Source organism: Silurus meridionalis, chromosome 13 (assembly GCF_014805685.1).
Source record: "Silurus meridionalis isolate SWU-2019-XX chromosome 13, ASM1480568v1, whole genome shotgun sequence".
Lineage (NCBI taxonomy): Eukaryota > Metazoa > Chordata > Actinopteri > Siluriformes > Siluridae > Silurus > Silurus meridionalis.
In genome coordinates, this window is record NC_060896.1 from 25846133 (window position 1) to 25863548 (window position 17416).

Consider the following 17416-nt stretch of genomic DNA (forward strand, 5'->3'; position numbering starts at 1 on the left):
GCCCGAAAACAGGCTTGTAGTGAAAAGCGATGTCATCACCATCGGCTGGCCCCGTTTTGAAATTTATTTCAAAGCTTTGAAGAGAAACAAAATATTGAAAATATCTGCCACCATTATTGTGAAATTTTATGGATTAGAATTAAAGGCACAAAAAAGAAAAGACTCCCAAAAATTTTAAGTGTCTTTTTCTTAATTTCTTATTTTTAAGTGCTTTTAGAGCGTACCTCTTTGCATCGGCAGGAACAGTTCCTTGGAAAACTAGAGCTACATCTTGTTTTATTCCTCCTGCAATTTCACCCACATAGGGAACTGCCTGTGAAGAGAACAGTCCACGTGCACAATCAAATATCCACCATGTCAAGAAGAAGAACAGTTCCATGTGATGAGGAAATAACTTGTGTGAATTTAAATTGTGTTTTTGACTAATTTCTGTCATGGCTTTCTGGCTGATATTTTACTTACTGGGTTGCTGACTGGATTAGAAATCTCTAATGGGATAAATGTTGAGCTTCCACTTCCCATCAGTACAGATCTCTTCTCTTTAATGAACAAAGAAGGACACGTCCATTTCTGGTGATAAATATAAAATATCGAGCATGATGTTTAAATCTGTGCTGTGCCCAGAAAACAAAGCAATTCAAATGATCAAACTACATTAGGAACATTAATGACAACAACTTTATTACTTACTTGAATAAACCCACAGAGGAGGGAGGAAATATCACCATTAAAAGTAATCGCTGAAACTTTTTCCAGAGGAATACGATGCTTAAATGTACAGTGTTTTAAACCGTTTGTGTAGACCTGAAAAATAATTGGTAAAAGGTATTGAATTACATGATTCTTTGATTTCCCGAATCCTGCTGCACATTATAAAAAAACATACCTCATAGCCGTCTGATTTAATAGCAACAAATATCTGGAAGACTCCTCCCTTGGTGAAGGGTTTATCAGTAGCAGATTCCTCTGTTTCCCAGCTTCCACTTCTGCAGGAGTTCAGGACGGTACGATCACCAATGCAAGGTTTGTAGTGAAAAGCGGTGTCATCAGCATCAGATGTTCCAGTTTTAAAATTCATTTCAAAGCTGTGAAGACAATCAAAAGCATTACAATCGTTCGTCTTTTAATAGATGAACTTTTATTAAATCAATAAAAAAAATCTGCAGCTGAAGTTTTGACAACTGTAGAATTTATATGTTGTTTTTCTACTATTGTATTCAGGAGGGTTTAGGAGCGTACCTCTTCGCCTCAGCAGGAAGAGTCCCTTGTAAGAATACAGCCATGTTTTGTTTAAACCCTCCTGGGATTTTACCAACATAGGGAAGTTTCTGGAGAAAAAACAATATAAATTGCATAATTAGGGTGCCATGTCAAGTTAGCACAAATATTATAAGGCCTAATGTAAAAACTCACGATTTGTACATTATTATAGAGCAAGTTGAGTAAATGTTAAACATTCCCTCTGATATTTTCTGGTTCTCTGTCCATGTCACATACTGGATTACTTACTGGGTTACTGATTGGATGTGAAATCTCTAAAGGCATGGATGTTACACACGAGGTTGAGGTCTGTGTGGCTGTGATTTTCTTTAGTTCTGTAAAGGATGGGGTAGTGCTCCAGCCCTGTGGTAAAAATTAAAATATTCAGCATGTTACTAAGTTTCAGCTTGACAGGAAAATCTGTAAGGAAATAAATATTTACAATATTAACAAAGAGAAACTTGCAAACATACATCAATTAAACCACAGACTTGCAGGGAAACATCTCCACGAACGTTAAATGTAGAAACTTTATCTAGAGGAATGCGATGCTTGAATGTGCAATGCTTGAAGCCATTCACATAGACCTGGAGACAGAAGACACATTTGATCACTGAATACATTATTTATTTGATTAAATATTAAATATAACTCTATTAAATATTAAAATTATTATAAAATATTAGAACACACCTCATAGCCCTCAGCGTTGATGACGAAAAGAATGATAAAGGCTCCTCCCTGGGTGAAGTTTTTAACAGGTGCAGTTTCCATCTTCTCCCAGTTTCCATTTCTGAAGCTGTTCAGGGCGGTATTTGCCCCGAAAACAGGCTTGTAGTGAAAAGCGATGTCATCACCATCGGCTGGCCCCGTTTTGAAATTTATTTCAAAGCTTTGAAGAGAAACAAAATATTGAAAAATATCTGCCACCATTATTGTGAAATTTTATGGATTAGAATTAAAGGCACAAAAAAGAAAAGACTCCCAAAAATTTTAAGTGTCTTTTTCTTAATTTCTTATTTTTAAGTGCTTTTAGAGCGTACCTCTTTGCATCCGCTGGAACAGTTCCTTGGAAAACTAGAGCTACATCTTGTTTTATTCCTCCTGCAATTTCACCCACATAGGGAACTGCCTGTGAAGAGAACAGTCCATGTGCACTATCAAATATCCACCATGTCAAGAAGAAGAACAGTTCCATGTGATGAGGAAATAACTTGTGTGAAATCAAATTGTGTTTTTGACTAATTTCTGTCATGGCTTTCTGGCTGATATTTTACTTACTGGGTTGCTGACTGGATTAGAAATCTCTAATGGGATAAATGTTGAGCTTCCACTTCCCATCAGTACAGATCTCTTCTCTTTAATGAACAAAGAAGGACACGTCCATTTCTGGTGATAAATATAAAATATTGAGCATGATGTTTAAATCTGTGCTGTGCCCAGAAAACAAAGCAATTCAAATAATCAAACTACATTAGGAACATTAATGACAACAACTTTATTACTTACTTGAATAAACCCACAGAGTAGGGAGGAAATATCACCATTAAAAGTAATCGCTGAAACTTTCTCCAGAGGAATACGATGCTTAAATGTACAGTGTTTTACACTGTTTGTGTAGACCTGAAAAATAATTGGTAAAATGTATTGAATTACATGATTCTCTGATTTCCCGAATCCTGCTGCACATTGTTAAAAACATACCTCATAGCCGTCTGATTTAATGGCAACAAATATCTGGTAGACTCCTCCCTTGGTGAAGGGTTTATCAGTAGCAGATTCCTCTGTTTCCCAGCTTCCACTTCTGCAGGAGTTCAGGACGGTACGATCACCAATGCAAGGTTTGTAGTGAAAAGCGGTGTCATCAGCATCAGATGTTCCAGTTTTAAAATTCATTTCAAAGCTGTGAAGACAATCAAAAGCATTACAATCGTTCGTCTTTTAATAGATGAACTCTTATTTAATCAATGTTTTTCTACTATTGTATTCAGGAGGGTTTAGGAGCGTACCTCTTCGCCTCAGCAGGAAGAGTCCCTTGTAAGAATACAGCCATGTCTTGTTTAAACCCTCCTGGGATTTTACCAACATAGGGAAGTTTCTGGAGACAAAACAATGTAAATTGCACAATTAGGATGCCATGTCAAGTTAGCACAAATATTATAAGGCCTAATGTAAAAACTCACGATTTGTACATTATTATAGAGCAAGTTAAGTGAGTTTAAAACATTCCCTTGAATATGTTCTGGTTCTCTGTCCATATCATGTACTGGTTTACTTACAGGGTTACTGATTGAATGTGAAATCTCGAAAGGCATGGATGTTGCACACGATGTTGACGTCTGTGTGGCTGTGATTTTCTTTAGTTCTGTAAAGGTTGAAGTAGTGCTCCAGCCCTGTGAAGAAAATGAAGATATGTTACTAAAATTCAGCTTAAGAATAGAGTAAATAAGTAATTTTTGTTTTTCATTAAGAATAATACATTTGCAAACATACATCAATAAAACCACAGACGTGGATGGAAACATTTCCACGAATGTTCAATGTAGAAATCTTCTCTAGAGGAATGCGGTGCTTGAATGTGCACTGCTTAAAGCCATTCACATAGACCTACAGAAAAAGATGCATTTGATTATTGATTAAAATATTCTTTTAATTACTAGAATAATTAAATGATAAAATATTAGGACAAACCTCATAGCCCTCAGCATTAATGATGAAAAGAATAATGAATCCACCTCCCCTGGTGAAGGGTTTGTCAGGTCCATTTTCCTGCTTTAACCAGCATCCGCTTTGGAGGGTGTTCATAGCAGTATAATTACCAATGCGAGGGTTGTAGTGAAAAGCGATGTCATCACCTTCTGCTGGCCCCGTTTTGAAATTTATCTCAAAGCTGCGAAAATAACAAATGTATTGAAAAAATAGAAAGAATTTCATGAATTTTTGTTTCATTAAATGTAGTAGCTAAATTATATTTTTCTACTTTATACTTTTAAGTGCTTTTATATCATACCCTTTTGAATCTGCAGGAACAGTCCCTTGAAAAACTACAGCAAAATCCTTTTTTATCTCTCCTGGGATTTGACCAACATAGGGAATTGCCTGGTATGACAAAAAAACAATGAGCACAATCAGGTCTCCATCTTGAAAAATAAGAGCAACTATGATAAAATTCCTGTTTTCTGCCTTTTAAAGCATTTTCTGATTGTGTCTGACTTGAAGGCTTCTTCACTCACTGGGTTGGTGATTGGATAATAAACCTCTAATGGGATGAATGCCTGGAGTCCGATCCCCATCAGTATAACTTTGCTTTCTTTGAACAAAGAAGCAGCTGCCCATTTCTAGGTCAAAAATATTAAGATGTCAAGATAGATCTTTAAATAAATAAATAAATAAATAAATAAAACTATTTACTTACTTCAAATCCCATCCAGTAGATTAAAACATCTCCCAATACTGCCAAAGTAGTAACACTTTCTATAGGAATTCGGTGATTGAACCTGTAGAGAGGTGTTCCATTCACATGGACCTGTAGTAGAGTTGCAAATTTATTTAGACATTACTCAAAAACTTTGTTCATCTATTTTTAAAGATTTATTTTGCTGCCCACCTCATAGTTATCCTTATTGATGATAAACAGCAATTTGAAGTTTGACCCCTTCACAAAGGGCGTAACAGGACCCAATTCTTCCTTCTGCCATGCCCCTTTCCTGAAGATGTTCATGTATACGCACTGACCAAACCGGGGGTTGAAATGGAAAGCGACATCATCCGAATCTTTTAACCCAGTTTTGAAGTTTATTTGAAACCTGCATTTTAATTACACAATAAAAGGAAATGGTTTTAAAAGTTATTCCCACTGAACTTTATAATGTTATAATGTAAAATTATAATTATATATAAAGAAATAAAAAATAAGTGGAAAAAATGATAGTATACTGTTGGGCATTAGCAGGAACAGTTCCTTCAACATGCAGTCGCATTCCTGATTTTATACCTCCAGATATTGGTCCAGCATAGGGAATTTTCTGTGGCACAAAGAACACATTATAATTACGAAGACATAGAATTATAAAACGATTATTATCTTTTATTATCATTGTGATCATTAGCAATATTAAATTTTTTTTTACAAAATTCAATGTTTTCTTTAAAATTTGCTATCAAACTCACAGGCTGGAGAATTGGATTTGAAACTTCAGATGAGATGGTAAAGGTGCTCGTGACTGTTTGGGTCAAATTCTGAACAAAAACATAGTTAGCAAAAAGTTTTACATTATCACTGCAATGATTATTGTATGTTTAGCATTGAAAAGATTATATATTTCAGTTTTTTTTATTGAGCAATCTCACATCTGTATTAAAAATTCTAAACTCAAAATCTAAATTTACCATTTTACTGATTCACTTATAATGACACCTGACCACAACATACATTTTAAATTAAGGATACAATTAATAAACATTATATAAATATACTGGACTGGATTTTTACTCCTTATAAATGTTTGAAAAGAAAATAAATAAATAAATAAATATATACATTCCGATTCACATTTAAAGTCATAACACATTGTCAATTATAAATGTTTAAAATTGAATTGTATACTGATTAAAAATACTTTAAATGGAGTCAATGTTAAACTAGCACTGACCTATAGCTAGCTTTAGCATACATGTCAGTTAGGGGCAAACTATCATGAAGGCTTGGAGGAAAATGACCACAAGTGACAACGTGGGCCACTATTTCTCAAAGCATAAAACAAAAATCATTATGACTATTATAAATATTATAACTGATTTACTTACTTCAAAACCCAACCAAAATATTAAAATGTCTCCTAATATTGCCAGGGTAGTGACGCTTTCAAGAGGAATTCGGTGACTGAATGTGTAGATGTGTGATCCGTTCACATGGACCTAAAGAAGAGCTGTATTAAGACTTTAATCATATAATTTATTCATCTATTTTTAGTAATTTATTCAGCTGCCCACCTCATAGTTATCCTTATTGATGATAAACAACAATTTAAAGGGTGACCCCTTCACAAAGGGCTTATCAGGACCTAATTCTTCCTTCTGCCATGCCCCTTTCCTGAAGATGTTCATGTATACGTACTGACCAAACCGGGGGTTGAAATGGAAAGCGACATCATCCGAATCTTTTACCCCAGTTTTGAAGTTGATTTGAAACCTGCATAAAAAATGTGTATTATTTTTTTCAATTGCAAAATACAAATAAACGGTTTTGAAAGTTATTTCAACTGAACTTTATAATGTATAATTATAATGAAATATTAAAAAAAAAAATTATGGAGAAAAAAAATGACATACTGTTGGGCATTAGCAGGAACAGTTCCTACAACATGCAGTCGCATCCCTGGTTTTATACCTCCAGTTATTGGTCCAACATAGGGTATTAGCTGTAATACAATTTCCCAGATATAAAATTATACAATTATTATTAGGTTCTATTTCCTGAAAATTATTGGAAAAAAATCTAAACAATTGTATTCCTTAATTATTTCAATAATTTTAATTATATAGACCGTGAATTTTTTTACTCACAGGCTGAATGAGTGGTTTTGAAACTTCAGCTGGGATGGTAATTTCCACATGCTCCATAAATGGAAATGTTTCGCTTTCCTGCTGATGGATAACAAAATCGTTATCAGAATTAATTCAAATGTTTTCAAGGTTTCATAGCTGAAATTGAAAAACAGAACTTGCTCAAAAATCATCATGATATTGTATAATCATATAAAATAAATAAATAAATAAACTGGGTTTGTGATGATAATAATAGCAAATGTTGCAAATTGGTTACGTTATAATTATTAATTAAATAGCATATACTGTATATTAATTATATTGCGCTATATACTTCATTACTAAACAAATATTTTATTTATGTCTGTTTGTTTAGTACAATGCAGTATAAACATGCACACACACACACACACACACACACACACACACACACACACACACACACACACACACACACACACACACACACACACGAACTAATCTGGAATGGGTGGATAGGGTTTTCCCCAATGGATTTTGCCTATAACAGCAAAGAACAGTACTTACAAACATCTGCCCCATGTGAGGGCCGAATTCATGATGACCAAGATGGCCACGATGACCAGGAATTCCACGTTGTCCATGATGCCCATGATGTCCACGATGTCCATGATGCTCATGATGTTCATGATGTTCATGATGTTCATGATGACCACCAGGATGCTCATGATGACCCCTTCCCCTTCCGTGTCCTCTGCCTCTACAGCTCATGATGGTGAACAATTGGATCAGAAGACGTGAAGATGCACACAACAGGCAAACTCCTGTGAGAACAGGATGAATGTCTGAACGTGTGCACAGAGCTTTATAGTGTACCATTAGTGGGGTGGAACTTCTTTTTGCCCAGGGGCAATGAAAGTCTCCAAGATGTTTTAATAAATGTTATCAACTAGTTTAAACTCGTTAGCCCTTTGGCAATGAACCGAAACTTTCACACGAAACAAAAAAAAACTTGATGTAATGTACAGTGAAGTAGCGTGTTACTCAATAAACCCATAGTAATTCAATAACATAATGTTGAATGTAAATTTATTTGTGGGTATATGATTTACATACAGGTAAATATTGTAATGCATATGTATATAAGTTCATGCAAGTTCATGCAAGACAAGGAGAAACTGGAGAATTGATATTTTTGCAACACACTTGCAAAACATTTTTCTTTTTTTTTTTTATTATTATTTATAAAGGCAAACAATAATATGTAAGGCCAGGTAATGTCAGAGAGCATGTATTGCAATATCCAAATTAACATATCAGAATTTTGGGGGCTCATTTAGAAGAGACACCTTAAAGAACTCAAATTAACTCATATTTAGGTGTCCTCACAATTATTGCAAAAATAAAAAAAAAAATGTAAAATTGGTTTTGGTGTTTTACATTTCTCAATTCAATGTTGACTTAAATGCTATCAAAAAGATAGAGAATGTTTTAGAAAGACAGTTTTAATCCATGCCATAGTTATTTAATTGTATTTAAGTCTTTAACAGAACAATGCAAAAACAGTCTCAAAACATTTTCATACCATTACGTGACAGCTAGATACTACTATACATACAAATAAAAAATGTCTGCAACTTGCAACAAACATTTCCTGATTGACACTATTAATAATAGAGACTGTTGCTATAATTAAAGCTTTCTTTAAGCTTACAATTTACGCTTTGCCCTGTTGAAACATATAGCGTTTTCCCCAAATGCTGTCTGTCTGGAACAATTTGCTTAAACTAGGCTACACAAACACACATCTATATATATATATATATATATATATATATATATATATATATATATATATATATATATATATATATATATATATATATATATATATAAGTATGTAATTAGTATTTTTATTATGTATTTAGTTTGAGCCAAATTATACTTTGGCTTTAGATCAAACGAGTAAACTTTACAATTGTCAGAAACAAAAGCATAATGAAATACACTGTCTCAGCAGTGGCATATCTGTGGGCTTTGAGATTTCTTAAAATCATTTATATGTAGTCTGGACATAAGTGGATTTTTTTTCTAAAACACACTGTGTTAGAACTCTGTTTTACATTTCGTGTTATATAAATCATTATATAAATAATAATAGTGCTAATGCTGAAAGAAAAGTTGTATTTCTCATACTTTATCTATTATACTTTATTATTATGTTAGGTCATGTCAAACTGAGCAGACAAACATCTGATTGTATTGTACTTCATTCTAATGTGGTAATCCAGAAAAGAGAAATAACCACAGAAGGCTAAATCATTTCTGAATGCACTGTTTATCAAATATACTGTATGTATGTAATGTATGTATCTAATATGAATGGTTCATAGGCATACTAGTGTTTTCTGCAGTCTCAATAAGCATGTAGTACTGGAATATACATTTAGTACTTCTGAATCTGCAAAGTGTGTTATAATAAAGATCATAAAATCATGTCACGTAAGTCTTAGCTCTAAATAGCAGTTCAAGGCAAATTAGCAAATAAAAAAATATAATAGTTAATTTCAAATAACCTCTTATCTGTGTATAATCTGAATCATACCTGAGGTACAGTAGCTGAGGTAGAGTTTTTAATTTGCTATTCAAATGATTATTTCTCGGAGAGGTCTTCGTGTGAGCCAAGGGCATAAAGCCAGGGGGGTAAATACCAAAAAAGGCACAATAGACATCAGGCCACCATTGCGTGCTTTTACTGTTAATTAATAGGTTATATAATGTCAGTTGAAGCAGCTATTTTTACTACACCTTAAATTGGATTACCCATTTGCTTTCCTATTCTTTACCTCTACAGACATTTTGGGAAACAATTTCATAAGTATAAAAGGCCAAATCAACTAGATAGGACATCATAATCTAATAAAAAATAAGTATATAACTAAAGTGTAGTTAAACTAAACTAAATGTACTAAACAAAATATACTGTTTCTAAAATACTGTCATCTGTTCATTCTATGCATCTAGACATCAGTTTTATATTTTGGAACTGTGAACTGTGGGTAGTTCACTCTATCAAGGCTTAATCTGCACAATAAGACTTAACAGAATAGAAAGCAACTGGCATTGTATCTAGAGGAAAGTAGTTGAAATTTTAACATTTGAATTCTAACTATTATTATGGAATTATGGATATTTATTTAATCAGAATGTGAATCAAAATCAGAATACTTTACTGATCCCATAGGTAAATAGTTTTGTTGCATTGCCTGCTATAGAGCTCTGATCTCAACTCAATTGAACACTTTTGGGATGAATTTAAAGTGCACCCCAGGCATCCTCACCTCAACGACATTAGTACCTGAGTTTTCTAACACCTGTGTGACTGAATGAGCACAAATCTCCACAAGCAAAAGCAAAAATCTAATGGAACATTTACCTATAAAATTAAACAGCAAATGGGCACTAAATGTGGAATAGTCTTCAAAATGCATATTTGAATCTTATGGTTAGGTGTCCACAATCAATTGTGTATTTGTGCATATACACACAGATACACAGCTGTGCCACATTTATATTTATGGCATATAGTTATATAATGAGAAGGTGTGTTGAACTTAGGCTGATAGACATAGCAGTATATATGTGGAGGTGCAACTAAATAAACCTTGTTGTATTATTAACTCAATGTAGATTATAGCACAGAGTTACAATGAGTGGGTACATTGAAATTAACCTTTTAGTTTATAATGGTAATTTAATTTTTCAGATTTAATTTAATGCATTAAATTAAATGTGAACTTTAGACTTAAGAACAGAAAATAGATCAATGGTGAGGTTAAATCAGTCGAAAGAAAATAAAATGACTATAGACACATGCAAAACATCCAATGTTGTAATGCAGGAAGATCAAAGCAGAATATTCTAATTTATTTTGCAATATCTGATTTGCAATGTCAATTTGAATCTCAAAAAAATATTCTCTTCAACTGTGAGAAATGACATCAAGTCCAAATATGACTGGATGTCGGCACACTTCTAAATGGCAACCGTTTTGCTTAGATTAAAAAGAATTAACTTAAAATAGAAATGTATCTTTTTTTTCTTTTTAGCTTAGAAAGAATGCTGTTCACCTTTCCAATGAGACCTTCAGACATCTTTCTTCTCCCATATGTCTTACATGCTTCATACAGTCAAATATGAGAACATGCATGTGCAAATGTTTAGTTTATTCTTTTATTAAAATTTAACAACTTTAAAATGTTTAGTTTACAGTTTACAATAATCAAAACCAATATCAATTGTAATCATAGCAACAGCAGACATTTTTTATTTGTATGTATAGTAGTATCTGGCTGTCACGAGGTGGTATCAAAAAGTTTTGAGATAGCTCTGTTTACAAGAAAGTATTTTATTTATCTATGTTTACACACTATCACCTTCAAAATAGTCCCCTTGCACAGAAATGCAATGCTCCCTGCGTGCTCTTAGCAATGCTCCTAACAATTTTGGAATATGTCCTGGAAGTCTTCTTTTTTTAAAGTGTGTCATACACCTTCTGCTATTTACGCTGGATCTCAGCAGTGTTGTTAAAATGGCAAACTGAAGGTTTAATCTTTGGGGAAAAAACAAAGGTCCATAAGAACCAAATCTGGCTATTAGGCTGGGTGCAGAAGTGGGATCATGTGGGTTGTTCTCAGATGATCATCATGCACAAGTTGCTGAATGGTTTTGACATTTTGGAGGGATGAGCTCTTTGAAGGTGTTCCTGAACTCTTGTCATCTTCCAGTGATGTTCTTCCACACTTGAAGCATGTGTGCCACTCAAAACACCTTAACTTAACAACTTAAATGTAGCATCACCGTATGTCGTTCATATGTCATGTCAGATTTGCCCAGGTTCACAGAGAATTTGGCGTTTGCTCTTTGTTTTAACTTGCTGTTTATGATGAAATCGCAGCCTGGTAACACACGTGAATAGAATAGCACCAGTTAGCACCATTAGTCTCAAACCTTTTTAATACCACCTCGTACTTACTTCCATTTATACAAGTTTGTTAAGCCTGCAAACAAGGATTGTATGAAAATTATAAATATACTTATATAAAAATACATTTGGCACACTCTGTTCTTTTTAGAGATACTTTGTCCTCCCTGCATTCATGGTACAGGGCCATTAACACACACTTTTATTGCCCCACAAATTGTCCTTTGTCTATGAGGCCCACATCCAGCAGAGATTGTTTATTTGACTCTATCTATCTATCTATCTATCTATCTATCTATCTATCTATCTATCTATCTATCTATCTATCTATCTATCTATCTATCTATCTATCTATCTATCATCATCATCTCTTTAAATTCTATTTTGCAATGTTTAAAAGCTGCCACTAGGTGTCCTCGAACTTCTAAAACGTAGCCTTCTACTTCTTTTTCTTCTTCCCTTCTTCTTCTACTTCTTTCCACTGCTCCCATTAGGGGTCACCATAGCAGATCATTCATCTTCAAACCACTCTGTCCTCTACATCTGTCTCTTTCAGACCAGCTACCTGCATCTCTTCTCTCACCACATCCATAAACCTCCTCCTTGGCCTTTCTCTTCTCCTCCTTCCTGGTGGCTCTATCCTGAGTATTCTTCTACTGATATACCCCATGTCCCTCCTCTGCACATGTCCAATCTTAATCGGGCCTCTCTCGTTTTGTCCCCAAAATGTCCTACATGCGCTGTCCCTCTAATAAACTCATTTCAAATCTTGTCCATCCTCGTCACTCCCAATGAAAATATCAACATCTTCATCTCTGCTACATCCAGATCCACCTGCTGTCTTTTACTCAATGTCACTGTTTTTAAACCATACAACATCGCAGGTATCACCACAGACCTATAACAGGCCTTTCCCTTTCAGTCTTGCAGATACTCTTCTATCACAAATCACTCTATCACTCCTATCACTCTTCTTCACCCACTCCACCCTGCCTGCACACTTTTCTTCACTTCTCTAACGCACTCTCCATTACTTTGCACTGTTGACCCCAGGTACCTGAACTCCTCCACCTTCTCCACCTCTTCTCCCTGCAACCACACCACTCCACTGCTCTCCCTCTCATTCACACACATGTACTCTGTCTTACTCCTACTGACTTTCATTCCCCTTCTCTCCAGCGCATATCTCCACCTCTCCAGGCTCTTCTCAACCTGCTTTCTACTCTCACCACAAATCATAATATCATCCGCAAACATCATAGTCCAGGGAGACTCCTGTCTGTCCTCGTCCATCATCCTGTCCATCACCACTGCAAACAGAAAAGGGCTCAGAGCCGATCCTTGTTGCAATCCAACTTCCACATTGAACCAGTCTGTCATTCCTACTGCACACTTCACTGCTGTCACACTGTCCTCATACATGTCCTGCACCACCCTCAAATACTTCTCTGACACACCTGACTTCCTTATACAATACCACAACTTTTCTCTAGGCACTCTGTTGTACGCTTTCTCTAAATCTACAAACACACAACGTTATTATTTCTGACCTTTATACTTTTTCATCAACATTCTCAAAGCAAATAATGTGTTTGTGGTGCTTTTCCTTGGCATGAAACCATACTGTTTCTCACAGATGGTCTCCTCTTCTCTCAGCATGGCTTCCACTACTCTTTCCCATAATTTCATGGTGTGACTGAACAACCGGCCAGCAGTTGCAATTAGTTCATTTTTAATAGGTAAAATCTTTGACATCATCCACTGTGTGAAACACGTGAGAGTTATTTTCTGTTCCTTTATTAAAAAATATATATATAAAATGGAAGGGTGTTTAAACATGATGTAAAAGTTTATTTCTATTAAAGGTTTGTTTGTTTATTAATGTTTTGAGCAGATATTTTTAATGTAACATATTTCAGATTAATATTCTTGATTGAGACAGGTATTGGTATTGAAAATTTTGGTCTTAAATGTATTCGGTATCAGATTGAAAATAAAATTAAAACATACACTTTCTCCACAGGTATACAGTGACATGGGTGTGTATGCACTAAAACTATTTTTTGAGCCCCACTTTGTTGACTGGATAAACGTTTTTGACTCTGAGTTTTCTCTGTCCATTGTGATAAGTTTGACTAGTTGTAAATACTTATTGCTATTGTAATATATGTAAATCTTTGCACATATTTATTTGTGTTTACAGGTAGCAGAGGTATGGCTGCTTTTTGTGTTGGGTGTGGGTTTCTTTTCTGTTTTTGTTGAGGGACTTTAAGGAATTTGTATCTCTTTTTGCCTTTTCTTTTTGTGGGTAATTTATATTTCTTATCCTGAGTGTTTTGTTTGTTATTTTGGCCCGAGTCCCACCTGAACCTCCCATTTTATGCTTTATTTCTATAACTATCAGGATACCAAATACCTCACACACTGTATCCATCTTCCATCCACCACCCTGTGTCTTCAATCACACTGTGCCCAAACATAGACTGTGTCATAAAACCTATGCACAGATTTGGATGTAAATTTAGGACGTAATCAATTTATATATCAAAGTTATTAGGTCATTAATAAATATGTAAAGCTCACTGGGACCAACCTTTACTCATCAAATGCCCCTTTCTGTGCAGTGTGAGGTAAACATTACCTTTCTTATATATAAAACCTTTAAAAATATTTTTCATTCATCAACTTTATCTATTATATTCACTAACTAATGAGATTAAGGCACTGTTAAGCCCCACCCATATCTCAAATCATCAGTGTTTTCTAATTTTTCCAAATCACAAATAATCATCAGATCAGTGTTGGATTTAGGCAAGGGTGACATGGCATCCCCCCAGGGGCAGCACGGGGTGTCCATGCAAAATAAAAAAGAAAGAAAAGCGATCAGGTATTTTTACTGCTCATTTGCATGGTCACGTCAATGATATCATGTCACCCTCAATTAACCTGGTCGAGACAGGAGGGTTGGTTGACATCACCTCAGACTTCAAGATTTCCAGTGGGAGAACTGACAAGACCTGGAGTGATGCCACCTCAGTAAGGAGAGCTAAATCCAAATCCTTCCTGCCTGGCGGCTCCATCCTCACGTTTCTCCTCTGCACATGACCAAACCCCTGCCCACACCCAGAATGTGGAACATAACAATGGGGACCAGTAACTATTGCTGTTGTTAATTTTGTTTAGTAAAGTTCTTAAAAAGGCCCTTTTTGACACTGGGTTTTCATTTTCAGAGTTCAGTTCTTCTTTCTAAGGAAAAGGGTAACATTTTTTGTATTAAAAAAACAACAACAACAACAAAAAACAAGTGTAATATTTAAAATCAATATGGACTGGTTTTGGGATCTATTTACAAACACGTCTGTAGCTCCATCGAGGTCGGAATCATGGTTAAGAAAAAAAAAATACCTCATCCTTTTGTTCCTTCATTAAAAACGACTTGTTGCTACAGTTACTTGCTAACAACAGCATAGAACAACTAAATGGTGTAATTTACAATTTGTTTCATAAGTTGGCTTTAGTAGAAAGATAACCTCAAGTTCTCAAGGACTCAAGTGATCCGAGTAAAAGAAGAGAAAGATTTATGAATCCAGAGTCATATAAAGTATTGGGTTATTTAACCGGGATGAATCCGGATTCGCTCATCTCTAGTGTCTTTTCTTTTTTATCTGACACCAAGTACATTCAAGACCAGAATCTTTTATTCCAATTCCTGTCTTAAAAAACAAAAAAGATTAAAAAACTTTGTTACATCAAAAAAATATATCTATTTAAAAACAGTAATAATCAAACTTTTATAAACTTTCAAATAGTTTTAACGTCCCTTCCATTTTTTCAGGAAACTTCCTGCATAGGATTCACTCCCCGGATTCGGTGAATTCAAAATATTCGGTGAGTGCCCTCTAGTGGAATTCCATGGCAAAAGCAGACAGAATCCCAACTGACTCAAGGGACTCATGAGACTCGGTTCACTGAGTGATTCAGTAGGATTTGAATCAGTAAACGGATTCGGATTTCTCATCTCTGAAATAAATGGTATCGCCCGTTCCAACAGTTGTGGGCGGGGCTTCAAAGTTCTGCGTTTCCTGCCATTACCGTTGAGTGTATGAAAGACGCGCCTCTTAAATTAACATGCTATTTTCAAATGCGATTGTATTAACTGCAGTACTAATACAGCGTTGTTTAAAATACACACAAAAATGAAAAAAGAACAAATAAGAACAGAAAATATAATTACATTAAATTAACACGGGGACTTCTAAGTAAAGTTTTCACTTCCGGGTTAGGGCGCTGCCGTGTCAAATCTTATTAGCCAAATAGTGTAAAGCGCGGTAAAGCCCCGCCCACACGAGAGGGTTGTGTCAAAATGGCGACCCTAAACCAAGCAGAATCCTGTTGATTTAAAACTCGTCATTTATTTGTCCCTGAGTTTAGTGTTTTTTTAATTTCAGGTTTAATTTCTGCACAACAATTATGACTTAGTTGAAATAAAAAGCGCAGACATGTAGCTTTATAGATCATGCTTAGATATTTGATCTCATTTTGGAAATAATACGCAAAAAAATTGCCTAAATTTCAATCAATAAATTCTTTACATTATTTGTCTCAAAATCTTGTTTTCAAAATGAACAACAACTTTTGTGTATCTAATTTAATTTTGTAATTTAAATTCTATTTTGCAATGTCTAAAAGCTGCCACTAGGTGTCCTTGCAACCTCTCCAAGTAACCAAAAACTTAATCGAATGTAAAGCTCTTTTGCATTTAAGTCAGCAATTCATGAGACATACTAACGCTCATACCCTATGTGTACTGAAACCCAGCTATTAGGGTTGTGTAAGCCAGTGCACTCTTTCCAGGACCCAAACCCAGAAAAATGGAGAGGGTTGAGTTAGGAAGGACATTCGTCTTAAAACATGCCAAATCAAATATGTGGATTGTTAGAGGCCTGGATTACCAATGACGGCCACAGGTATTGTTAGCCAACAGGGTACCGGTGGAAATTGGGCTACTTTTGGTTGAAGGAGAAGAAGGAGAGGGGGAAGACGTCTACAGAGACGGCAGGAAAAGGAGAAATGTTGGAGAGTAAAGGTTCGGGTTGGCACTTTAAATGTTGGTACTATGACTGGTGAAGGGGGAGAGGTAGCTGATATAATGAAGCAAAAAAAGGTAGATATGTTGTGTGTACAGGAGACTAAGTGAAAAGGGAGTAAGACCAGTAAGGCCTTCTTTATTAAGAAGAAGGAGGAGCATAGGGTGACGTATAAGAGTGGAGGAAGGTGCACACAGGTGGACTATGTTCTATGCAGGAGATGCAACCTAAAAGACATTGGAGATGTTGGCAGTGTAACTAGACAGCATCGGATGGTGGTCTGTAGTATGGTTTTGGACTTGAAGAAGAAGAGGGGGAGAGTGAAGACTGAAAAAGAATAAAATGTGTTGTTTAAAGACAATAAACAAAGATAAAAATCTGACAAATTTCATAAAAGCAAGAAAATCCAATAAAACACATTTAATTCATTTGTATTTATTTATTTTTTTAATCATAGTACTCAATTTTTCAAGAACTGGCAGAAATCTGCATTGCCCAATAATAATACCATTAAACAGAAAAGAAAATCATACTAAAGACACAGTATGTTTCTTGAACC

The 17416-nt window shown here is 35.0% G+C and overlaps 1 protein-coding gene across 1 annotated transcript; it reads right to left on the bottom strand.

Annotated features, from left to right (window-relative positions):
• Nucleotide 1: 1 nt before the first annotated feature.
• Nucleotides 2-7557, bottom strand: LOC124395477 (the record flags this gene model as incomplete). Its single annotated transcript, XM_046863977.1, has 28 exons — nt 7354-7557; nt 6826-6906; nt 6592-6680; nt 6253-6451; nt 6067-6177; nt 5431-5499; nt 5197-5285; nt 4868-5066; nt 4676-4786; nt 4494-4598; nt 4271-4359; nt 3952-4150; nt 3754-3867; nt 3540-3653; nt 3270-3358; nt 2965-3163; nt 2770-2883; nt 2542-2649; nt 2304-2392; nt 1954-2152; nt 1734-1847; nt 1510-1623; nt 1240-1328; nt 887-1085; nt 691-804; nt 463-570; nt 225-313; nt 2-74 (listed from the first exon to the last, which is right to left on the bottom strand). Coding segments are annotated over exons 1-28 (3471 nt in total), but the record flags the coding sequence as incomplete, so codon positions are not given.
• Between the last annotated feature and the right edge of the window lie 9859 nt (nt 7558-17416).